The sequence below is a fragment of the Littorina saxatilis genome, linkage group LG5 (assembly GCF_037325665.1).
Source record: "Littorina saxatilis isolate snail1 linkage group LG5, US_GU_Lsax_2.0, whole genome shotgun sequence".
Classification (NCBI taxonomy): domain Eukaryota; kingdom Metazoa; phylum Mollusca; class Gastropoda; order Littorinimorpha; family Littorinidae; genus Littorina; species Littorina saxatilis.
In genome coordinates this window covers 27,590,668-27,616,236 of record NC_090249.1, presented here as the reverse complement: position 1 = coordinate 27,616,236, position 25,569 = coordinate 27,590,668, and the positions used below count along the sequence as shown (strand labels likewise).

General features: G+C 45.8%; 1 protein-coding gene and 1 non-coding gene across 3 annotated transcripts in view; both read left to right on the top strand.

Annotated features, from left to right (window-relative positions):
* Nucleotides 1-25,569, top strand: part of LOC138966757 (intraflagellar transport protein 172 homolog) — a 60,165-nt gene that overhangs the window by 354 nt on the left and 34,242 nt on the right. For both annotated transcript variants that reach the window (XM_070339089.1, XM_070339088.1), the window contains exons 2-31: nt 574-717; nt 1,272-1,384; nt 1,708-1,813; nt 2,247-2,326; nt 2,524-2,611; nt 2,845-3,059; nt 3,646-3,769; nt 4,104-4,199; nt 4,536-4,697; nt 5,462-5,512; nt 5,873-5,976; nt 7,067-7,152; nt 8,245-8,309; nt 8,917-8,964; nt 9,373-9,540; nt 10,030-10,166; nt 10,464-10,571; nt 10,889-10,973; nt 11,141-11,233; nt 11,712-11,789; nt 12,669-12,845; nt 13,287-13,358; nt 13,682-13,760; nt 14,165-14,285; nt 15,048-15,192; nt 15,996-16,085; nt 23,607-23,704; nt 23,945-24,080; nt 24,598-24,714; nt 25,199-25,341. In XM_070339089.1, the coding sequence (XP_070195190.1) occupies nt 574-717; nt 1,272-1,384; nt 1,708-1,813; nt 2,247-2,326; nt 2,524-2,611; nt 2,845-3,059; nt 3,646-3,769; nt 4,104-4,199; nt 4,536-4,697; nt 5,462-5,512; nt 5,873-5,976; nt 7,067-7,152; nt 8,245-8,309; nt 8,917-8,964; nt 9,373-9,540; nt 10,030-10,166; nt 10,464-10,571; nt 10,889-10,973; nt 11,141-11,233; nt 11,712-11,789; nt 12,669-12,845; nt 13,287-13,358; nt 13,682-13,760; nt 14,165-14,285; nt 15,048-15,192; nt 15,996-16,085; nt 23,607-23,704; nt 23,945-24,080; nt 24,598-24,714; nt 25,199-25,341 (3,329 nt within the window). The remainder of the gene's footprint in view (nt 1-573; nt 718-1,271; nt 1,385-1,707; nt 1,814-2,246; nt 2,327-2,523; nt 2,612-2,844; nt 3,060-3,645; nt 3,770-4,103; nt 4,200-4,535; nt 4,698-5,461; nt 5,513-5,872; nt 5,977-7,066; nt 7,153-8,244; nt 8,310-8,916; nt 8,965-9,372; nt 9,541-10,029; nt 10,167-10,463; nt 10,572-10,888; nt 10,974-11,140; nt 11,234-11,711; nt 11,790-12,668; nt 12,846-13,286; nt 13,359-13,681; nt 13,761-14,164; nt 14,286-15,047; nt 15,193-15,995; nt 16,086-23,606; nt 23,705-23,944; nt 24,081-24,597; nt 24,715-25,198; nt 25,342-25,569) is intronic.
* Nucleotides 17,397-17,515, top strand: LOC138967893 (5S ribosomal RNA). Its single transcript, XR_011456069.1, has one exon. It is a non-coding gene; the product is annotated as a 5S ribosomal RNA (ribosomal RNA).

Below are 25,569 nucleotides of genomic sequence, written 5' to 3'. Positions count from 1 at the left end.
TTTTCCTGGTATATGTAAAACATGGAGGTTCTTGAGGGAGATATTGATAAAGTTGATTTTGATTTATAAAACGTTCAACTTTTCAAGGTTTGAGTGTTATGGATGTATTTTTTAACAGAGTTTATAGCCTAATGATAATTTCCCGACACACACAGTAAGCATACGTGTACGTGCTGCCAGCTTGAGCACATTTAAAGAAATAAAGAGGTAGAATTAAAATGGTTATAAATATTAACAACCCATTTGGGTTGTTTGATCATATTCAAATGATTTAATGGCACATCCATTGCATGATGACCAAATAACACCCCTTATTGTGATATAGTGGAACCCCCCTTTTAAGACCTCAGAAAGTCTGTGAACATCAGGTCGTAAAAATGGGAAAGTCTGAAAATGGGGGTAATTAAATTTACAAAGGTTAGGATGAACAGAAAATCTGTGAAAATATTGTGACTTGTCTTGAAAGGAACGGCGTCTGAGTTAAAGTTAAATTGAGGGTCTAGGGTTTCACTGTATTCCATTTCTGACAGTTTGTGAATTTGAAGTCAGTTCTTTTAATGTTCCACATTTCAGGAGGGAGCAGCAAAAATCTGCGCCATAGCATATTCTCCCAACAACCACAAGCTTGCAGTGTGTACCTCTGACAGGGTCGTTCTGCTCTTCGACGAGCAGGGTGAGAAGAGGGACAAGTTTTCACTCAAGCCTGCAGATTCAAAGGTAATTTTTTTGTTCATCCTTTTTTTATTTTTTTTATTTACGTTTTGTTCTGGAGGAAAGGCTTACAAGGGTTGCGCTCATTGCAACATTTTTCATAAATATTGCATTTTTGGGGTGTCATATATATATGCATTTTAGCCCTATTGCTGCATACAATTGTTTTTGTTTTGTTTCAAGCAATGAAAATCACTGTTGATGTGAACCTTGGTTTGTATGAATTATGGTGATCTGTGCGTGTTTTGGGTCTTATGCTGTTAAGGGGGGGGGGGGGGGGGGGGGGGTGTGTTGTGTGTGTGGATGAGAGAGATCGACACAGAGAGAGCTCAGATGTTTTTGTGTGTCATTTGTCAGCCAGGTGTTTTATGATCTTCTGCTTTACATTGTAATTTACTGCAGTAACCAAATCTGTTAATTGTTGTGTAGCATTGAATTGTCGGAGCGTTGGTGTTGGTCTTCTGCACGCAGTCTGTGTACATGTTCACAGTACTTTTTGCTGGCATGATTCCAGAGGTTTGAGTACATGTAATGGGCTATTGCTTTTGCTTTGATTGCAGTATGGGAAGAAGAGCTACACAGTGAAGGGGCTGGCCTTTTCATCAGATTCCTCCAAGATTGCTGTCGGACAGACTGACAACATCATCTATGTCTACAAGATTGGAGATGACTGGTCTGTGTCTACAACCAAACTTGAACAAATAGGGCCAAAGCAAAGACATTTCTTATTATGTTAAAACAACTATTATTGTCATTCAAAAGTGTGAACAATTTTAAGACAGGAACATTTGCAGGAAGCCTAACATAAGTTTTAACATAGTTATTTAGAGGTGGATATAATAATAATATTAAATAACTTTTCTATAGCGTGAGTCCCAGATAATTTAAACTGCATTGCAAGTCCAGAAGTATGTATGTAGTGTATAAGAAGTCCAGAGGTACCTATGTATGTATGTATAATATCATTGTAGTTGTAGCTCTCATTAATTTTTGCAGGAGTGAGAAGAAAGTGATCTGCAACAAGTTTGTACAGCAGAGTGCAGTGACCTGTCTCATCTGGCCTCCAGAACAGCCCATCATTTACGGTCTAGCGGACGGAAAAGTGAGTCTGTCACACATATCATTGGGTGCATGTGTTTTTTCTGTAATCCACAATTCTGACGATAAAAGTCAGAACTAGGGAAAAGTCATGATTGGCCCGTGGTCTTTTTATATTCAATATGCATGATTTTTGCATCTGTTAGAAAGTTGACTTGCATGCATGACTTTGGATGCTGAGGATCTAAGTGTTAACATGAATGTCGTATGATTGCTTGCATTTCAGAGAGAGAGAGAGTGTCTGCAAGTGCCAGTATTGTAAAGCTATTTCGATTATGATTTTTGATCGTGATGTGGTGCTAAAAGAAAAATGTCCATGTGTATGTAAAATGAAAATGGACATAAAAGTTTTCTTATCCTATCTTATCTTATTTAGGAAGCAATTGTGTATTTACAAAATGGTAACGTGCAAAACTATTCTATGGCTTTTTCCCCAGGTGAGGTCTGCCAACACTAAGACCAACAAGTCATCCACTGTCTACAACACTGACTCCTATGTTGTGTCTCTGGCGCACAAGTAAGTCTACTTGACGGGTATAACACTGTCACTTTCTCTTAATATTTGCCTTGTTGTGGAGAACTTAGTCATGTAAAGTTGTGTTGCTGTCCCTGATGAAGCATGTAGTTGCAGTGTCTTGCAATGGTTTTCTGATTAACAAGAAAGTTTTGGAGGCATTTTCATTCTGTTTCAACTCAAAAATTTGCCTGTTTCAGTCCGTCAGGCAAAGGCATCCTCTCTGGCCATGCTGACGGGTCCATCATCCGTTACTTCTTTGATGATGAGGGGACCGGAGATTCTCAGGTCAGTCAATGTTTTAGCTGCTGTAGTTGTGTTTTGGAGAGACAATGTATCTGTCAGGTGTGTGTGTATGTTGCTCAAGCCTTTTGAACAAAATCATGTAAATAAATAAATTGCTTGATTTGGCATTCTTGTGTCTACCAGCAAAACATAAACCTGATAGTTTTTACACAGGCACAGAAAATCCAGTTCACACAGCAAAGTAACACAAGGTTGGCTTTTTTTTTATCTCTCAGGGGAAGATCTGCACCCACCCTTCTCCACCCTACGCTTTGGCGTTTTCCCAGAATGCCATCGTTGCTGGTGGCTGTGACAAGCGTATCGTGGCATACGGGCGTGATGGCAGAAGCTTCCAGCACTTTGACTACAGCAGGGAGGATGATGAGCACGAGTTTACAGCAGCTGTCTGTAGTCCTAGCGGGCAGTCTGTCATCATCGGCAGCTTTGACAAGTGGGTATTTTGGGATTGCTGCAGAGAATCAAATATATGTGCCTGAGATGAGAAGAATGTGTAAGTCTACTTAGAGTATCCCTTGTTTACAGGTGTTCTCTCTTGACATGGCATGGCACCAAATACCATTTTGCTGATGTCACAAGTCAATTCACATGTTTCAGTAGGGGGTATAAATAACGATGAAAGTATAGCGCAGATTTGACTTATTGTTGCATGGTCTTCAGCTAAGACGTTGATGAACAGATTTATCTGGCTTGTACCCTGGTGCATGTAGAAGTTTGACAAGCCTTTTCTAATTAGCTGTAGAAAGACAGGAATATTCAGCCTGCGGAAGTGAGCTTGAAATAACTCGCCATCTGATATTAACAGCTAAAAGCTGGATTTTCAGTTTTAATTAAGAAAAGAAACTTGTTTACAGAATTCAGTTTTGCGGAAGTAATCAAGAATTCTGCACTTTGTTCACAAGTGTTTGCTTTCTGTACTTTGAGAAATGGTTCTTTGTACTGTCTCCACCCGTCTGTCTGTCTTTCTCCAAACTTTTAGTTCCACTATATTGCATCTTTTTTATAATGTGTTTGTTCAGGCTGCGTGTGCTCAACTGGAGCCCTCGTCGTCAGATGTGGGACGAACCCAAACTGAAGGAGATCCCACATATGTACACTGTTACTGCCCTGGCCTGGAAACGTGACGGCTCTAGGGTTGTCTGTGTGAGTAATGGGACTCTGTCTCTTTCAAACATATGTGTGTGAAGCTCTGCTGTTGCTGAAGGTTGTCTGCACAACTCTCTTGTTGCTCTCTGTTGATTCGTTCACATGAGCAGCACTTGCATAGTACACTAGAGATATTTCTGTTCACGCTATTGCTGTCATAATGTGCTTTACATATAAAATTCAAAGGCTGCCATGTTTTAATATTATGTGAGCTAGTTCCTCATCTAACAAAATAAAACAATGTTTCCGTCTGATTTAGTTTTTACTTTTTATCAAACAAGTAATCACCTGTTTTCTAATTTTGACCCTTTGAATGTTTACTTTTAATCAGGGGACGCTGTGCGGTGGTGTGGAACAATTTGACTGCAGTCTGAAGAAAACCATTGTGCGCAACAAATTTGAGATCACCCACGTTGGTCTCAGTCAGGTAAGGCATCGTCCATTGCCCAAGTTTTTGTGTGTCTGTGGTGGTTCTTCTTGTAGTTATTAGCAAGAATCGTATGGACATGTTCGTATAAGGCATATAATTTGGTTTTAGCAATTTTAGGCTGTTTAAACAAGGAGCAGCACAGTGTGAGGCCAAAGATGTAAAGGAAAAATAATTAATTGGGACAGATTGAGTTAATTCTGTCAAAAATTATAAGTGTGTTTTCAAGTCCCCAGTCTTTTGCCCAAAACGGATTTTGTTAACGTGCGCATCAACTCCAATTGTGATTTGACTTAGTTTTGAAGGGTAATGACGAAGGTGCTGTCATGCTTTCAGGCGATAGTGCGCAACATGTCGACCAACCAGAAGGTGATGCTGAAATCTCACTACGGTTACGAGATTGATGAGGTTCGCATCATGGGCAAGGACCGCTACCTGGTGGCCCACACCTCTGACACCCTCATCCTGGGTGACCTCACTTCATGCAAACTCACTGAGGTCAGTGTGTACAGCCGAACCTGGGTAACATTCAAGAACAGTGTCACAAATTTACTGTCTTTGTCAGCAATCCGTAGTTATATCCCTTGAACATGAAACTAAAGTGTTAACTCTTTTACCTCTTTTAAAATAAAAACTGACATGGTTTTCTCTGTCTGCAAAGTGTGGTTCCTTTCAACAGCTACATAAGACATAAGATCATTTATTGTCCATACAATTAATTACAATAGATGGAAAAGTGTGGCTCATCTGCTCTTAAAACAACCAAAACAACATATCACAACAACCTTAAAAAACAAAATTAAGAACAATAAAACATACGAAGTAAGAACACCCAAAGTACTCCAGACAGGCACGTCCGCCACATCCATACTGCACACACACACAAACACATTCTCTCGCGCACATGAGTTGCTGGTAAGAGATAGTAACCAATGCATTGCACTTCTATCACAATCCTAAAACGTATAGATACGTAACTCACATGAATTTGTCAGTTCTTGATTTTTTTTCCAATCTGTTCATGTCATTAACCACCAAAGGGACCGAACAAAAGTGGTTGTTATAGACTGGTGATCGCAGTGCAAAGGTGATTTACACAGTGACACCTTTGATGAGAGGACACCTGTTCTCTTCTCATTGGTGGGGCCCAGATTGTAGGTATCACTGTATTATGCCGTTCATGCTTAAAATGAATCTTGCAAAACATTTCCAGTTCAGATTGGTTCTGATTCGAGTGCTGAAGGTTTGTGATTTTTTTTCAGGTTCCATGGCATGGCTCAGGTAATGAGAAGTACTACTTTGAGAATGAAAATGTGAGTCACTTTAAGGCATCTTTGTTTGTGTGTGGATGTGAGTGTGGTTGTGTGTGTGTATTAATACCTTTGATTTTTTTGGTATCTGCTCGTGCAAAATGTATGTCCTTGTGTCAATGCTGCTCACTTATATTAATTCAAGCATTAATGCAAGCTTTTGATTGTTGTGCCTATCTCTGTGACTATTAAGGTGAATGATATTTCGTACTTCCCCTTAATCCACATAGCAAGTTTGGGAAGGGCAAGCTGGATAGGATCTGTCTGTTGGTCTGTAAATAGTCATAAGAATTAAACTTTGTGTTTAATAAGTTTACATGGGAGAGATGTCACTCTTATGAAGCATGATCTGTGATGCCACAGGTGTGCATGATCTTCAACGCTGGGGAGCTGTGTCTGATTGAATACGGAGCTACTGAGGTGCTGGGCTCTGTGCGCACCGAGTTCATGAACCCACACCTCATCAGGTACACATTTGTCTTGCTGTGCCCTCCATGGCTGTTCCTAGCTTGTGTTTTAGTGTGAGTTAAAAATAGCCCAGCAGAGGTAATAGCTTGGCTTCCAGCAGCTGCAGCCAGCACACTGTTAAGCTCGCTTTCCTGTTATACCCAACTGCTTCCGCGCTATACTGGGAGATTGGCCTTTTCATCGAGAGAGCTTCTAGTTCTAGCTGCTGTGTAATCTCTGTTGTGGGCAAAGGATGGGTGCTAAAAATAGCCTGCAGCTAAAGTAGCAGAAATGAAGCCCTGGGAACAGCTGTGGCCCCCCCCCCCCCCCCAAACACATTTTTAATACCCCCGGATTTAAGACCCTCCCCCTTATCAAGACCCTGATTTTCAGGTTTTCTGTTCATCTCCTTTTTCGTCCATTGGCTGAAACGCCTACAGCTTTTACCTGTATGACCGTTTTTACCCCGCCATTTTAAGGCAGCCATACACCACTTTCCGTATCATAATCTGTGTAAGTGTATCTCTACTTTAAGAGTACTCCATTTTAAATGCCCGCTTTTCTTGAATTTTGAAGGTGACTTAATCAAAGATGTTCATCAAACACAGAATTTGAGCAAGAGACAGGACACTACATTGGGGTGTGCACGTTAAAGATCCCACGATTGACAAAAGGGTCTTTCCTGGCAAAATTGTATAGGCATAGATAAAAATGTCCACCAAAATACCCGTGTGACTTGGAATAATAGGCCGTGAAAAGTAGGATATGCGCCGAAATGGCTGCGATCTGCTGGCCGATGTGAATGCGTGATGTATTGTGTAAAAAAATTCCATCTCACACGGCATAAATAAATCCCTGCGCCTTGAATATGTGCGCGATATAAATTGCATAAAAAAAATATTTAAAAAAAAAATCCCTGCGCTTAGAACTGTACCCACGGAATACGCGCGATATATTGGTCACTTATTAAGCCTCATATTGATTGATTGATTGATTGACATCCCCTCTTGTACCAACATATTCCTTCCGTATAAAAGTATGAAACTACCGTATAGATCTCAAAAGGCAAAAAGCATGTGTTGACTGATTGATCTGTTTGCACATTGTCAGTGTGCGACTGAACGAGAGGAAGCAGCGAGGAATGGCCGACAACAAGAAGATGGCCTACCTCATTGACATCAAGACTGTGGCTATCAGTGAGTTCAATTACTTTGTCTTCTCATTCAAACGAATTACGTTGTCTTCTCATTCAAACGATTTACGTTGTCTTCCCATTCAAACTAATTACGTTGTCTTCTCATTCAAACTATGTTGAAAAAAAATGTACGTTCTGGTTTGGAGAATCATTTTGGATAAGAAAGACGGCTAGCCTTCAACAACATTTATTTTGAAAGAGAGAAACTTCGAAGATAAGCCACAGAATCATTTAAATCACTGTTTGTCTGTTGTGTATTTTGTTTGTCCACTTTATTGGCTCACGTAAGTGTAGCCTATGCGATCGTAACTTTGTCTGTCTGTGCGTGCGTGTGTGTGTGTGTGTGCGTGTGTATGTCTGTGGTAGAAACTTTAACAATTCGTCATTTGAAGACGTCACATTACGTGCGTGCGTGTGTATGTCTGTGGTAGAAACTTTAACAATTCGTCATTTGAAGACGTCACATTATGACGTAAGAGGGTTAGACGTCACGCGAAGGAATTACTGAACGTCTCGGTCATTGTTATTTTGTGCGGACCGAGACTAGTTGGCAGTCGTGTCCCTGTAAGTTAAGTAGGCTACATGAGTGCAGACAGACAGATCTAGATCTAGTGTCTCGCTTTCTTGCACAGTTTCACCTATGCTTACTGTGTGTGTGTGTGTGTGTGTGTGTGTGTGTGTGTATATGTGTGACGGAGTGATTGAGTTTGTGTTACTGTTTGTCGATTTCTTACGTGAGCCTCGAAGGCTTCGCCTCTTGTTATATTTAGACTGATAGGTCAAACTTCTTGTGACGGTTTTATTTTGCCTATAATTAAGTGTTCCATAATCTTAATCTTTCTAGTTTTGTTTTTTATATAAGAAATTTTGTTTCAAAAATTGATTTTGATACAGAATAGTTTTTATGTCATTGTTGTTTTTGTTGCTGGTATTGCTGGTTTTTCCATCCTCAGTTAATTTTTAAAAAGATGTTAACATTTTTGGACACTCATACATACATGTGATGCACATTTGCTGATTATTCTCATGAGAAACATTTTTAGCATTGTTATATTAGAGAAGGCTTGAACACTTTTATGTCTGTTATTCTCAGTTGATCTGATGACCGGGATGAATATCTCTCAAGTCAGCCATGACTCCAAGATTGACTGGATTGAGGTGGGTTGATTGATTTGATAGTTTGCTTAATTTGTTTTTCAAAGGAATAGGTGAGTGTGAGACGGTCTGAGATTGTGAGTGAGTATGGAGCAGTGAGTTAGAGAATGTGCAAAATAAGTAAGCAAAAATGCATTTCTGAATGAGCAAGATAATTAACACATAAATGCATATCGAAGTCATCGTGGAATTTTGGCATAACTCTATTCTAAGCGATTTTTATGTTTTTGTGCTTTAAAGTAAGTTAATCTTTCTCTATGAAAAATATTCTCTGAAATACAGTTGACAATACAAGATTTACCATTCTTTTATTTTTCTATCCGTACTAGGAACGAATATAAACACAATTTCATAATAAGAATAATCCGTGTTTTCCTTCTCCTGAAAAGCTGTTTTAAAGGAGTTACGCCAAAACTCCACGATGATGTCAATATGCCATTGCTTGAAACTGGGATGTAAATGGCAAATTATAATGAGAAATTGGGAAACTTCCATGAGCAAGTAAAGGGAACAGTAAACATTGAAAGGCCAAGTTACCAATAGTATGACTGCAGGTTCTTTAATTGTTTGTTTAGTAAAGCACCATAATTTTGTTTTCTTCTCTTTTCAGCTCAATGAAACTGGACACAAGCTTCTGTTCAGGGACAACAAGTTCAAGGTGATTATAAACAACACAAAGTTTGATGAAAAATCAAAACAAATTTAGATTCTGTCCAAATCAGCTCTTAACGACTCATTTTGGTCTAGCCCTGGTATTTGTTGTGTCGGAGCTTTTGCTTGTTTAGAAGGCTGCTGAAACCCTTTTGTCACCTGTTGAAAAAACTCTGCATCATTCGTTAATTCTTTGTGAAAACTTCTGTCATGAATTTTGGGAGACTGGAACACAACTCGCCTTAGCAGGACAGTTTGTGCGGTTGACATCTCAGCACAGTTAACAATTTAATTTATCTCAATTTTATTGTTGCAGTTATGCTTCTGTTAACGTTTTAACTGTCTTTATCATAAATTGTTTTTACAGCCATTCCTGTTCCAAAAAAGTAAATTTCTTTCAATTTTGTTGTCACAGCTGTACCTGTTTGACATTGAGAGTGGCCAGAAGACCAGTGTCCTCAACTACTGTTCCTACGTCCAGTGGGTCCCTGGGAGCGACGTGGTGGTGGCCCAGAACAGGGGAAACCTGTGTGTGTGGTACAACATTGAGGCCCCAGAGAAAGTCAACATGACTGCCATCAAGGTTGGTTTTGTTTTATTGGGGGGGGGGGGGGGGGTTCCTCGGTAGCGACATGGTGGTGGCCCAGAACAGGGGCACCCAGTGTGTGGTATCACATTGAGGCCCCAGAGAAAGACAACATGACGTACTGCCATCAAGGTTTGTTTACATGTAGGACTCAAGGTGATGGACTCCGGTACCTTGGAAGATTAAATTTACACACGTTCACTGATTCAGTGTCTTTGTCAGTGTGTTTCATGAGAACTGGGCTGGGTATTTGTTTGCACATCTTCTACAACACCCATATGCTGAAAGATGAGCCAGAATTAGCGCAGTCATTTGTGCGTCTTTATGTGTGTGGCTGTGTTTTCGTAATGAATTTGTTGCATATTAGCAGTGAGGTTTATGTTCTGCACTACTGATGTATGCTTTCTCTCTCAAGTGCTTGGCTGGATAATTCTTTCAGCTATAAAGATGTGATCATCACTGATTGTAACACATATTATTGAACAGGGTGACATAGTGGATGTTGAGAAGACCAACAGCAAGACAGAGGTGATGGTGTCGGATGGATTTAACACGGTGTCCTACGCTCTGGATGAAGGACTGGTGGAGTTTGGCACGGCCATTGACGATGGAGACTATGACAGGTGAGAGCTGCAAGGTATGGTGGAGGGGGGGGGGGGGGGGGGGGCGGAGAAAGGATGTTGGGGATGGGGGGTAGGGATCTGTGAGAGAGAAGAGCAGAGAGCTGCATATATACAGGCACATTCACAAACACACACACTGAAACTGGTACAATTATTTTAAGACAGGCAACTTTCAAGTTTTCAGACAAACTAATGCAGTGATAGTAAAACCGTACACATTTGGCTGAATCTGGCTTACCTGGTTAATAATGAAGCTATGCGAAATGTAATACTGTACCAAATGTTTTTTGTCATCAGGGCGGCCAACTTTTTGGAGATGCTTGAGTCATCCCCAGAAACTGAGGCCATGTGGAAACAGCTGAGCAAACTGGCGCTGGAAGAGAAACAGCTTCACATTGCTGAGAGGTGGGGGATGTTATGATATTGTGTCAATTATGAGAGTCATTTGAAAAGAGAAAGAGAGACAGTATGAATATTTGTTTGCCTGTGTATGTGCTGGATGTGAATAACTGTAAAAGCGTACTTGTTCACTGAAGTTGCATTGGTATCATTTATCAGTTGGGTGTGTGTGCATTCATGTGTGTTGTTACAGTTGTAAAATGACACTCTACTGTGCATAACTTCATCACAGTGTGCTTCTCACACAAGGCATCATGGCCGATATGCAGGCGTGTAAAGCAAAAGTAATGGTGTTGCTGATGCACATTTTTTGGTTTGTGCAGATGCTACTCTGCCCTGGGCAACATAGCCAAAGCACGCTACCTAAAGGAGACGGTCACCATTGCTGAGGAAGTGGAGAAACAAGTGGTAGGTTATAATCTTTGTATCATTTGTATGCTTGTTTGTTAGTGAGCGAGTGAGAGAAAGAAAAAGGGTTCAACACAGAGAGTGTGTGTATAGGAATAATTTACCTGTGTCTGATTACCTTTCCTCCAGTTCATTTTACCTGCACAATTACCTATTTTTACCTGCAGGGAGGTGATGGATTCCAGCACTACAAGGTGAGGGCACGCCTGGCTGTCTTCAACAAACACTTCAAGGAGGCTGAGAGCATCTACCTGGAAGGGGTGAGTGTCAAAATACAAATGCAGAGCAATATCAACACTTTTTACTTATGTGTGCATGCAGGTCCATGGCTGGCAAAGTTTTTAATTGTTGTCTTGCCTGTTCTTGTAATGGTATATATTGATCTCTAAACAGTCTTCACACATGATGTCCAAAACAGTTTTTTGTGTGGGACAGTACATGGTGCAAGCAATTTCTTTGTTATATATGTTTTTTGAATTCTGATTGTGCTTCGTAGTTTTCTGATGAAGAAGGATACACTGTTTATTGATAGCTGTTTTGAATTTTTCAGCAATGATAATAGTACTGATAAGGGTATTAATATATGGCTGAAATCTTACTATAATTTAAAGTGCTTTACAATACTGAAAAATAGAATACAAAATACAAACACAAATAAAGAATTACGTATAAAAGAAATTCATACAAGCATGTAAAAGAAGTTATTGTGATTTGGTAAGGGTGGTATGTCTGTTTCAGAACCACGTGGACGAATCTATAGAGATGTATCAGGAGATGCACATGTGGGAAGAAGCTATTGAAGTGGCTGAGGCAAAGGTGGGAGTAATGTGTTTGCTTGCTTCTTTGTATGGTTTTTTTTCTCCGCCCAACCTTTGTTTTGCTTTCATGGTTTTGTTGAATGCTTGTAATGATTATGTTAAATAAAATGTCTCAGGATCTTCACTCTAGCGTGGCTCTTAGGACATTTTATTCTCAAGATTCAATCAGTCCAGCTGTTAGTAAACTTTATTCTCAAGATTCTAAAAATTGCAACCTCTTATGCCTTAAAAATGTTCTGCCTGTTGTTCAGATGCGCTGCACCCAGAATCAAATATAATTTTCAAACTGTAGAATTTACTAGCTTATATAGTCTTCAGCTGCTTTAGCTTAACTTATTGCTGTGATTTTTCAACTGCTAATGTTCAAACAAAATTCTCTGTCTGCTGTTCAGATGCACCCAGAATCACATGGTGCAGATTTGGCCAAATTATATTCTCCAGCTGCAAAACTTCTTGCTCTGATTTCCAACTGCTCATGCTAAAACACAAATCTCTGCCTGCAATTCAGATGCACCCAGAATCAAATAGTTTCAATAGTTCAGATTTGACCAGACTATAGTCTCCAGGTAGTTCAGATGCACCCAGAATCAAATAGTTTCAAATACAGTGGAACCCCCCTTTTAAGATCCCCCAATTAAGACTCCAGCCTTTTTAAGACCTTGTTTTCTCAGACTTTCTGTTCATAACCTCTGTAATATGACCCCCATTTTAAGACTCCCTCCTTTTTAAGACCTGATTTTCGCAGATTTTTGGAGGTCTTAAACGGGGTGGTCAAATGTTGTGCATATTTGACCAAATTATAGTCTCCAGCTGCAAAACTTCTTGCTCTGATTTACATCTGCTCATGCTAAAACCAACATCTCTGCCTGCTGTGCAGATGCACCCAGAGCTGGAGACGTTGAAGCGCAACTACAACCAGTGGCTGATGGAGACGAGACAGGAGGAACAGGCGGGAGAAGTGAAGGAGAGGGAGGGAGACTACGTCGCCGCCATCTCTCTCTACATGAAGGCTGGGCTGCCTGCCAGGGCTGCTAGACTGGCCGCAAGCAGAGAGGTCAGTTCATTGGGGATGTGGGGAAGAATGAATGGCATAGCAGTGGATAGGTTGGCTGGGTTTTAGAGGGGCGGGCCAGGGAAGTGAAGGAGAGGGAGGAAGACTACTTCGCTGCCATCTCTCTCTACTTGAAGGCTGGGCTGCCTGCCAGGGCTGCTAGACCGGCCGCCAACAGAGAGGTTAGTGGGGAAGAATGAATAGCGAAAGGTTGGTTGGGGTTTGGAGGAGCAGAGAAGTGAAGGAAAGGGAGGGAGACTACGTTGGCGCCTTCTTTCTCTATGTGAAGGCTGGCTGGGATAGAAATAATCACAGACACTGGGTGAAAGAGCTTATTAATACATGTAATATTTACATGCAATGAGTGAAACTGACATGATTCATTAATTCTTCTGTTTTGTTTATTTGTTGTTGTTTTTTCAAATCATTTCGCCTTCAATCCAGGAGCTGATGTCAAACTCAGAACTCATCAGCCGCATTGCCGCTGCTCTCATCAAAGCAGAACTTCATGAGAGGGTGAGTACGTATTGCTGGGATGTTCTAGATTGGAGTGTTCATGTGTTATTTTTTGCGGTTGACCATGTACTAAATCTAAGTCATGTGGAACCAAACTGTTGTAGGTTTCTTGTGTGTGTGTGTGTTTGTATGTTTCTATCTGCCTGCATGTCTTTTTGTCTGTGAATGTTCGTGTGTCTGTCTGTACATGACTGTGTATGCGCACGCGTATGTGTACGTGTGTGTGTGTGGTCTTGATCTGTTCGTCGCTGACAGATAGTTGAAAGACATTGATAGCTAGCTGCTTGTGAAGGACTTAAGAGTGAATAATTTTCTGATTTCAGGCTGGAGAGCTATTTGAAAAGATCAAGGATTATCAGCGTGCCATGGAGTGCTACAAGAAAGGAAAAGACTTCCGCAGAGGTGAGTAGCATTTGGTTTCACTTCGCCGGTCACTGTGGCCTGAAAAGTATGTTTTATTTTAAATTTGTTCCAAAGCCAACCTAGTAGGGTGTGGATGCTGAAACAATTATTTGGTTGCCTTTGTAAAGAAAGTTGTGCATTGTGTTTGCTCTTGGAGAGGGCCCTCAGGTGAATTCCAACAAACCATCCACATTACCTCCCCCCTTCTCTCTCTTGGTATGTCTGTCTGTCTCTCTTTCTGTGTGTGTGTGTGTGTGTCTCTCTCTCTCTCTCTCTCTCTCTCTCTCTCTCTCTCTCTCTCTCTCTCTCTCTCTCTCTCTCTCCGCCTCTCTCTCTCTCTCTCTGAAATCACTTTTGCAGCATTCAAGTTAGTCTACAACAGATTTTTCACTGTGTGTTGACAGCTGTGGATCTTGCTCGTTACGCCTTCCCGAGCGAGGTGGTGAAACTGGAAGAGGAGTACGGTGACTACCTGGTGTCCCAGAAACAGCTGGACGCTGCCATCAACCACTTCATTGAGGCTGGGTCAGTTCTCATCACTTACATACACACATGTACACACACACACACAGACATACACACACACACACACGCACACACACACACACACACACACACACACACACACACACACACACACACACACACACACACACACACACACACTGCTCCGTTTTTAAGACTGTCAAAAATCTGACAAAGACAAGGTCTTACAAAAGGAGGGGGGTCTGAAAATGGAGGTACATTTACAGGCCTTACGAACAGAAAATCTGACAAAGACAAGGTCTTGAAAAGGGGGGGGGGGGGGGGCCAGCACTGTCATTTTGTGAGAAGAGGGTGGATAGAACACATAGACAGAACTACAGGTATTTTCTTAATATACAGCTAGGGGGGGGGGGGGGGGGACACTCTTTAGCATAGACTCCGCAACATGCAGGTGCAGGTTCTTGGATTTGTTTGGAGGCACATAGGCTGTAAGAGTAATGTTGTCTTGTAAGAAAAGAAAGATATTTCCTAAATGTGTTGGTACTGCTTTGTTTTGCTTGCTTTGTTGGAAGCTTTGGCTGTTTGTGCTATTGGAGAAACTAGGTGGTCTGAAGAAAAAAAGGCAAGAGAGATAAGAAGAATGCGGAAAATCAGATGAAGATCATGGTAGATTTGGGCAGACACTTACATACATGTACATCTTTGCAAAGTAAACTCATGAGCTGCTTTGTCCCATATTTTTTCCATACCAGTACTTGTTTTGTGAGAAGCCTGCTGTATTGTGAACCTTACATTTTACAGTGCCACATCCAAAGCAGTGGAGGCAGCCATCGGATCACGCCAGTGGTCCAAGGCTGTACAGATTCTGGAGATGCAGGATTCTGACATGGCTTCTCGCTACTACAAGAAGATTGGTGACCATTATGCTTCCATTGGAGAGTATGAGGTATGTTCTCACTCTTGACGTGAAATGTTTATGAAGGAATAAGGCACTTTTTCACAATACAAGATCTGGAAAAGCGTCCTAGTCTGGAAAACCCTTTCAGAATGATAGCAACAGACTTTTGTTTGTTTAATGTTTTGTTTTGTTTTTCACTAAAAACATGATTAATGCTAAAGGCAAAATTGTTTGCCTCTAGAGATCTCTGTAGCTACACATTTTTATACTCCAAAACCCCTTCCCTGTCTGTAAAACAGTACATAGATAGAATGGAGGGGGTGCATTGCAGCTTTGGTCTGTTGTTTCTTCGTTATAAGTAAATTAATAAGTAAATAAATAACCGTTTTATGGGTATTCTTAGGCTTAAGAGAGAACGCTCTCACTTGGTGAGGATTGTAGCTGGCTGGGCAAGGATGTCTGTGATGAGATAAGCATTCCAGTCAGTTTTCTTCTTGTCGTTCGCTGTTAGATCGTCAGTCCGGATTGCAGGGCGAAACGTGCTGTCCTCTCCAAGTCCTCTCTGGGGCCGTACAGCTTCTTTTGTAGCGCTGTTTCCTCTGGCCAGATGGTGTCCCTCAGAGCACTGTGGTATGGACAAGCCTGCAGGATGTGTTCTGCTGTCTGATTCTTGCCACACGGACATAGGGGGGAGGGAACCAGCTTCAGCTTTGTGGCCATATGATGGTTTAGTCTTTTATGTCCAGTGCAGAGTCTGAGTAGGACGACTTGTTCTTCACGTTGGAGCAGGTGGTAGTCATCTTTCTCCGCTCTGGTTTTCCAGTCAGTGAGTCTGTTTCTGTTTCATGCAGACGGCCCAGAAGTTCTATGTGGAGGCGGGCTGTACCAGAGATGCTGTGGACATGTACAACCAGGCGGGCCAGTGGGAACAAGCACACAAGGTGAGGCTACTTTGCAATCAGTGTTCATTCTGAAATACTTTGCCGTTGAGTTGTGGACATTATATGATCTGTTGCTTTATTGCTCTTGGAGAGAATAATGTTCCTTTGTTATCAAATATAAATGCTGAGTTTGTGGAATGGTTAATACTTTCTGTTTTCATAAACTTCTTGTTGGTCATGCAAGCTATCTTGATTTCAAATACAGTACGTGTTACCCATGAACTGGTGTCCCTCTGATGCAAGGATGCTTTCGAATGAAAAAAACTAAGTCTTCATGTTGTCCATTTGTCCATTAATATCACAAAACTATCTGTCAATATAACACTTACCTCGACAGTACTATTCTTGCACATTATCTATTATAGGCCGAAAAAATTGGACAAAACGCTGAGTGGGTACAATTATCTCCCATAACCATGCGCCACCGTGGATCCCAAGCACTGTCCGAGTGCTTCCCCCTTACAGGATGTAGGTGGCGCGTCCTCTTTCTTTTTTCGCGCGTGTCAGACCGGCTGTGTTTCTGCTACGCTCCCGGATTATTTTGGACTAAGAGGCTTCTTTTCTGTGTGGACTATCACCTGTTGGATTATTGTGTGTTATTCCACTTCTGGCTTGAGGCTACGTTGTGTTTCCTTCAACTTGTGCCTCCGTTTTTGTGTGGCGGACTCGGCGTGCCTCCCGTCCTACTTCGTGGTGACCGGTCGTCTGCTTCTCGTTTCGCCGCATTCACTTGAGTATTGACCTAAATTTTCTTTGAATTTTGTTAATTCTCGGTCTTTAAGGGTACGTACAGGGCGAGGTAGGATGTCTCGTCCTGTTTTGGGCTCTGGTTCTACGGAACCAGAGTCTGCCGGGGGCAACCCTTCTCCGGGCGCCCAGCGTCAAAGAAAAAATGTTTTACGCACGGAGAAGGGGATCTTTCGGCGCTCCGACTCTCCCTCCCCAAACGCTTTGCGTTTGCGGCGAGGGAGGGCGGAGAAAGCCTGTTTGAGCAAGCTCAATGCGAGCTTGCTCAAACAGGCTGGGCTTGAGCCTGGGACTTCGGGCGGGGCTGCGCCGTCGAAGGTTCGGGGAAGGTCGAGGAGAAAGAAAAAGCTTCTTTCTCCTTCTCCTTCAGTGGAACAGGCTTCCCCCCCTTCGACGCCGTTGTCCGGCCCTCAGTCTCAGGCTTCAGCTCCTCCCGGTTTCAAGCCTGGGGGGAAGGTTTCCTTCTCCTCCCTGGCTCGAATCCGGGGGCAGGTCGATTCCCAACCCTCTTTGGGGGTTGGTGAATCCGATCTAGGGGCTACTGGAGAGACTCAGGTTTTGACAGCCAACGGCCATACCACGTTGTAAACACCGGTTCTCGTCCGACCACCGAAGTTAAGCAACGTCGGGCCCGGTTAGTACTTGGATGGGTGACCGCCTGGGAACACCGGGTGCAGTTGGCATTAAAATCTTCCTTTTTCCGGTGCCTCTCCTGTGCCCTCCTCGGTTTCCACCGCTGTGGAAGCCAGGAGGGACACGGGTCCTCCTCTGAACTCCCTCGCTGGGTCGTCTGCTGCTGTTTCGACAGTAGTTTCGGCCTCCTGGGGGGGGGGGGAGATCGGAGGAGATGACGGGGTCTCTGAATTCCCTCCCCGCTGGGGTTGGGATGCGAATTGACCCCGTTCAGGGCGGTCCTGTGGGGGCAGGGGTTTCAGGCTTCGTGCCTACGACCACTGCTACTACGGTTCCCTCTGACGTCCGTGTGACTGGTGGCTGTCCCTCTTGTTAAGACGCTCCGGCCGACTAGTTACTGGACGTGGAGGTGTTCGACAGAACGTGGTACTTCTGTCGAATGGTCAGGGCGATGGGAACATTGTTTCTGTTGCTCAGACCGACACCTCCGACCGGACCGTCTTGACCCCACGCCATTCCTTAGCGTCTGGTGTTCGGGTGACGGATGGTCCGGACCAAGGGTCCGGAACGTTCCAGGCTTACGGGTCGGGATCGAACCGGACCCACGGGTCCCGACTGGACTTGACCTCCGGGTTTGGTCCGGACGGGACCCATGGTACGGGACCGTACCGGACCTTAGGGTCCGGTGCGGGACAGTACCTCTGGCCCTTGCCGGACCCCCGGACCTACGGGTCCGGATGGTACGGTACGGGACCAGTGGTTCGGTCGGGACCGGACCACCCGACCACCTCTGTTGGTCTGGGTGGTCTGGCACCGAACCGGAACACACCGGACCACCGGACCTACAGGTCCGGATGGTACGGTACCGGACCAGTGGTCCGGTCGGGGCCGGACCACTCGACCACCTCTGTTGGTCCGGGTGGTCTGGCACCGAACCGGACCATGCCGGACCTACGGGTCCGGATGGTACGGTATGTCCACGTCCGACCGAGCCACCCGAACACTTCTGTGGGTACGGATGGTTCGGTACCGAACGGGACCTCCGGATGCTACGGGACCGGACCGAACCTACGGGTTCGGATGGTCCGGTACCGGACCAGTGGTCCGGTCCGAACCGGACCACCCGACCACCTCTGTTGGTCCGGATGGTCTGTCACCGAACCGGACCATACCGGACCACCGGACCTACGGGTCCGGATGGTACGGTAGGTCCACGTCCGGACCGAACCACCCGAACACTTCTGTGGGTACGGATGGTTCGGTGCCGTACGGGACCTCCGGATGGTACGGGACCGGACCACAGGACCGGAACACCGGACCACCCTATCGGATCGGTCCGGACCACCCGACCACCTCTGTTGGTCCGGATGGTCTGGCACCGAACCGGACCTACGGGTCCGGATGGTACGGTATGTCCACGTCCGGACCGAGCCACCCGAACACTTCTGTGGGTACGGGTGGTTCGGTGCCGAACGGGACCTCCGGATGGTGCGGGACCGGACCGGACCTACGGGTCCGGATGGTCCGGTACTGGACCGGTGGTCCGGTCCGGACCGGACCACCCGACCACCTCTGTTGGTCCGGATGGTCTGGCACCGGACCACCGGACTTACGGGTCCGGATGGTGCGGTGTGTCCACGTCCGGACCGAACCACCCGAACACTTCTGTGGGTACGGATGGTTCGGTGCCGAACGGGACCTCCGGATGGGACCGGACCGGAACACCGGACCGGACCACCCTACCGGACCGGTCCGGACCACCCGACCACCTCTGTTGGTCCGGATGGTCTGGCACCGAACCGGACCTACGGGTCCGGATGGTACGGTACGTCCACGCCCGGACCGAGCCACCCGAACACTTCTGTGCGTACGGATGGTTCGATGTCGAACAGGACCTCCGGATGGTACCGGACCTACGGGTCCGGATGGTCCGGTACTGGACCGGTGGTCCGGTCCGGACCGGACCACCCGACCACCTCTGTTGGTCTGGGTGGTCTGGCACCGAACCGGACCATACCGGACCACGGGTCCGGATGGTACGGTATGTCCACGTCCGGACCTAACCACCCGAACACTTCTGTGGGTACGATGGTTCGGTGCCGAACGGGACCTCCGGATGGTCCGGCACCGGACCGGAACACCGGACCACCCTACCGGACCGGATCGGCACCCCCGACCGGACCGGACCATTTCTTTTCTGATCAGACCCGATGGGTTCCTGTTCAGTCTATAAATGGCGGGGGTTCGTTGGCTGGGCTGACCCAACAGTCGCAGGGTTGTTGTTTTTCTCCCCCTTCGGCTGCTGGAGACGTTTCGTCTTTGGGGCAGGGGTCTTCGCGGCCTCTTGCTTCTGTGGGCGTTTCTTCACAGCCTGCTTCATCGCTTTCGGCTCTTCCCCCTCAAGCTCCCTACACTCCTGCTTTTGAGGAGTTGTCGGGAAGTGAAGAGGAGAGTGAGTCGGAGGACGATAGGGAGGAGGATCAGGGTCGCCCTGAGGTTAACACTGATCCTCTACCCTTGCCGGTTTCTGATGGAACTTCCGAAGCTATGCTTCGTACTTTCCAACAGTACATGACAGACATCACGCGGCGTCTTGACGTCACGGATGCCTCTCTTAAGCGTCTGTCGTCTAGTGTTGACACACAGGACCTGGACCCGGGGTCTGAGGACGAGAGGCAGGAGGCTCGTCCTCGCACAGCTAGAAGGACGTTTGAACAGTTTCAGGACGTCCTTCCCTGAGACGCCCTCTCGTCCTTTGAGTCCGCTTCGGCCCGGGCGTGGGAGGCTCACGCCGCGTCTGCCGGCGGCTCGTTTTATGAACGATCCGTCCGCCGGCAATTCGCGTTCCACCCTAGTCTTAGTGCCACGGTGGAAGCGGCAGCACATCGCCTGAGGAGTACAGATTCACGTGCAAACGCGACCTATGTTCCTCGGGAGGACGCGGGTTCAGTGCCATGCTTTCCTTTGGGAGGCGCACCTCCACTGTTTCCTCGTGTCCAATCTGTTTCGTCCCTCCCTTTTCCCTTTGACTCTCGAACTCTCCCTTTCCAGACTTCGAGTGTTTAGGGTGGGGCTGACGGTGATGTGTTCGTTGGGGAGGTGCCTTCGGTCAAGAAGGTGGAACTGAGCTCTGCTTCGTTCCACAATCTTGAGGCCACCGTTTCTTCCACAGTCGAGGCCCAATCACAGGCCTTGACATGGATGAGCACGCTGTCCACACTGTTGAACCCTCCCGATCGGGCAGAGTCCGATTCCACTCGGGTCCTTGACACGGTTCGAGTGGATCGGGCTTTGCATGCCGTGCGATCGTGCGTGACGTCTGCGGCAGATTGGCCATTGGAACACGGGTCCACTTTATTGGCCCTGTTCCGTGATCATTTTCTGCCTACTTCTATAGTGCCTCCGGATATGAGGAAGAGTCTGAGGAACACGTTTCCTCAGCCTTCTTCCCTCTTTCATCCGGACACTGTTCGTTCTGTGGTGGAGTCCACACGCCAGAGGAACACTGATTCTCTGATGGTTGGCCTCGCTGCTTCGGCGACGGCGGCGGGGAGTAAGAGAAGTGCTACAGTCACCTCCAGCTCCCAGCCTCAGAAGAAGAAGAAGAAGCCAGTTTCACTGCCTCCTTCTTCCTCCTCTTAGGCGCCTGTTGCGTTCCCAAGCAAGACGAAGGGTGCTCAGACAGGTAAGGGGAAGCACCACCACCAGGGGGGGTGGTCGCAAGCCTGCGCCTGCCCGCCAGCAGAATTTTCAGTGAGTCCCGGCCCTACGTTGACGCCCCCTCAAGTTGCCCCTCTTTCGTCCGTCGGTTCCCTTTTTCGGGCCCGCGGCATGTGGGGCAGACTGGTCTCCAACCAGTTTTTCTTGAGGGTGGTGTGGTCGGGGTTTTCTCTACCGCTGTCGTCACAACCTCCATTGTCCGCTCTACCCTGGATGGCAGGCTCTTCAGGACGAGGTGAACTCGTTGGTCGAGAAGAAGGCGGTCTACCCCCTTTCTCAGCCTTCTCGGGGGTTCTGCTCCCGCCTGTTCACCGTCCCCAAAAAGGATGGCCGGTTCAGGCCGGTGTTGGACCTCTCCACCTTGAACTTGTACCTTCACAGGTGCAAGTTCAAGATGGAAACCCCTTCGTCGGTCCGGTTGGTCATCCGGCCAAACGTTTGGGCCATGTCTGGGACCTCCAGGATGCTTACTTCCACATCCTGGTGGCCCCGGGGTACCGACATCTGCTCCGGTTCGTTTGGGAGGGCACAGTGTTCGAGTTTCGGGCCCTCCCATTCGGCCTGTCCTTGGCCCCTCTGATTTTCAACGGGGACAACAACACCACATGCTTAGCTTACCTTCGCCACCAGGGGGGCACCAATTCTCGGTCCCTCTCCCTGTTGGCGGAGGAGATTCTGCTCTGGTGCCAGACCAATCAGGTCCGGATGTCAGTCCAGTTCGTTCCGGGGAAAATGAACGCCCTGGCCGACATTCTCAGTCGGGGCGATCAGGTTCTCTCCACAGAATGGACCATCGCTCACAACGTTCTACAGCGTCTGTGGGCAAGGTGGGACCGTCCTCTGATCGATCGGTTCGCAACTCGATTCAGCGCTCGGCTTCCCAGGTACGTCAGCCCCTTTCGAGACATGAATGCGTTCCACTTGGACGCATTCACTCTCTTGTGGAGGCTCCTCGATGCTTACGCCTATCCCCCGACATCTCTGATTCCGAGGGTGCTGGCAAAATATCTGCAGGAACGACCAAGACTGATTTTGGTCGCGCCTTACTGGCCAACAGCTCCGTGGTTTCCAGATCTTCGCGGTCTCACCCACGTAGACCCTCTACCTCTGGATCTGGACGGGGGAGGTCTGCTCCAGCCTCGATCATGCCTCCCTCATCCACGTCCAGAGAGTCTGTGCTTGACCGCATGGCTCTTGTGCGCTCCAAACTGCTTGCACTAGGATTGCACAAGAGTTCAGTAGAGTTTTCCTTGAACGCTAAGAGGCGATCAACTAATCAGCTCTACGACTTACGCTGGAGAGCTTGGGCCACCTTCGCCTTGTCCAAGGGGATAAAGCCGCTTTATCCCTCAACACAGGACTTGGCCAACTTCCTGGTGGAAGTGTATCAAAAGAAGAGTCTTTCTTCTAAGACTCTTCTTGGATACAGATCTGCCATCGCTTCCACGATTGCGGCCGCTACTGGTCGCAGATCTGAACACTTGATCAGGTCCTCCCTCATCGCTAATGTCCTTTCGGGTATTAGCAATGCAGCGGTGTCTAAACCTCGGGTTTCATTTCCCAAGGGGGATGTCTTTCTGGTCCTCAAACTCCTGCGTAGCAATGAGTTTGAACCCCTGGCAGGCATCAGTATCAAGTTGCTGATTTTTAAGACTAATTGTTCCTCATCGCTTTAGCCACTTGCCGTAGACTCAGTGGTATTCAAGCTTTGAGTGGCCTGGACTTTGACATTGAGTTCACCACACAGCAGTGGTTGCCAGCATGGTCACGTCAGTCTAAGGTATGTTTCTTGGGTATATTTTCTTTTACGGTAGTACTGTTCGAAAATTGCCTGGGTATCTTAATCCTTGGATTTAAGTGATTTTGATTAAGGAGTTTAATACTCTACATATCACCCTCACACCACTTTGGTATTCTGTGCAAGAATAGTACTGTCGAGGTAAGTGTTATATTGACTGTAAGGCTTCTTTTTAAGCCTACTGTCTATATGATACTTACCGAGACAGTACTATTAGAGTTTCCCTCCCGCCTCCCCTCTTGATATGTTATGGGCTTTTTGAGGGTCTGCAGCTCATAAAGAAAGAGGACGCGCCACCTACATCCTGTAAGGGGGAAGCACTCGGACAGTGCTTGGGATCCACGGTGGCGCATGGTTATGGGAGATAATTGTACCCACTCAGCGTTTTGTCCAATTTTTTCGGCCTATAATAGATAATGTGCAAGAATAGTACTGTCTCGGTAAGTATCATATAGACAGTAGGCTTAAAAAGAAGCCTTACACTCTCTTGATAGTTGAGGACTCCAGTTGTGGGTGCTCTCAAGGGTGTCCTCTCATTGGTGATTGAAGCCTGCAGCAGCTTACTTTGGCCAAAATGTAAATTAAGTGGAAACATTTTGACTTGTTATTAATTTGATTTCCAGCTGGCAGCAACGTACATGAAGGGAGAGGATGTGTCCAGCCTCTACATTGCACAGGCCAGACAGTTGGAGGAACAGGGAAAGTTCAAGGACGCTGAAAGGTCGGTCACAAGCCTGTTACATAGTGGATTGATACATTATAAAGTGATTCTTTCTTAGAAATCAGCTGAACTGGTTGTTGTATAAAACAACAGTCAAAACGAATGAGGATTGGTTTAAGAAATGAACTGAATGGAACTAAGAGGTGCTCTAACTTGCAAAGATTGTACTTTTGACTTGCTCTTTGTTTGCCTGCCCTTTCTTTGAGCGTCTAATTAATAATATATTCCATCATAACACAGGCTGTATGTGGCTGTGGAGGAGCCAGACCTGGCCATCACGATGTACAAGAAGCAACGTATGTACGGCGACATGGTGCGCCTCGTCAAGGCCTACCACAAGGATCTGCTGCAGGACACACACCTACACCTGGCTAAGGTAGATAGAAAGACTCTTTCTTTGCAACATCAAGGTGATCAAGTAACTTCAGTGGAACCTCCCTTTTAAGACCACTGAGCTCAGAAAACTGTGCTTCCATGCGTCCTTTACGCACTAGAAGCTAAAAATATGTTATAAACAAATCTTCAAGGGGGTCCTGCGACACTAAACCTAAAAAGGGCTTGTCCCTGGACGCACTAAATTTGTGTTATCATGTGTACTGTCGGAACTGATTTTTACACTGTTATCATCTACTAGTTTCCATACAGAATGAACAAGAATGCACACTTGGCTGGATTTTAAAGACAATAAAAAAAAATTTGCCAGATCTGACATTACGGTGTAAATCTAACGATATGACAAATAACAGTTGTTTTTTTATGAATTAGGTCTTACAAAAGTTCAAAAGTCTTCTTGACCTTGGGACCCTCTAAAGTTTCGCTGAGGGGGTCCTGGGCTTGGTTACAAGACGTTGCTCACCTTGTATTTACCAGTCTTGTAATTGTGTTGATAACAGGAGCTGGAGGGCGAGGGCAACTCGCGCCAGGCGGAGCATCACTTCACAGAGGCTGGGGATTGGAAGTCTGCTGTCAACATGTATCGCGGTCAGGACCTCTGGGACGAGGCCTACAGGGTGGGTAGTCACTGTTTATTTGTTTGGTGGTGTGTTTGTTTTGTGGGATGTCCTTGCTGTTAACTTCTGGTTGTGTTCTGTGGATATATTTTGTTTCACTGAGTTGTTCAGGGAGAGCGAAAATGAGAGACTGTTCTTGGCAGAGTTGAGGGAAGGAGAGAAATTTTAAAAAAACGTCTCTCTGTCTGCCTGCCTGCGTGCCTTATACTTGCCTGTCTGTCTGTCTGTCTGCCTGCGTGCCTTATACTTGCCTGTCTGTCTGTCTGTCTGTCTGCCTGCCTGTCTGTCTGCCAGATGCAGTGTATCTGTATGTGTATTTCAGTGGGAAGAAAGAATTAAGACTGGAAGAAAGGAAAGAAAGTTGTGTTTTTGAAATTGAACGGATGCTTATGTATACGCTGCAGGGAAGGGTTGGAGGCAAGTAATGTTTAACAAGTCGTACACAGAGCGTGTACAAGGAATGTCTCTCATGCGTACAATTCAGGTGGCCAAAGCTCACGGAGGCGCGACAGCAGCCAAGCAGGTGGCCTATCTTTGGGCCAAGAATCTGGGTGGGGACTCGGCGGTCAAGCTGCTCAACAAGTTTGGTCTGCTGGACTCTGCTATCGACTACGCTACAGAGAACTGGTCAGCAGTGAATAAAGAATGGCACACACACACAGATGACATTCAGATCTTGCAACACATGGACCAATGAGAAAACACAATTGTTACCAACTTTGCAAGCATGACATTCCGAAAAAAATCGATTAAAAAAATATTCAAAAGTCATAAAAACTGCATGCAGTGTTTCACTTTCGGTACTTTAACTTGCCAACAAAAACATTTGCTAAGTTTGCTCACAAAGTGATTTGA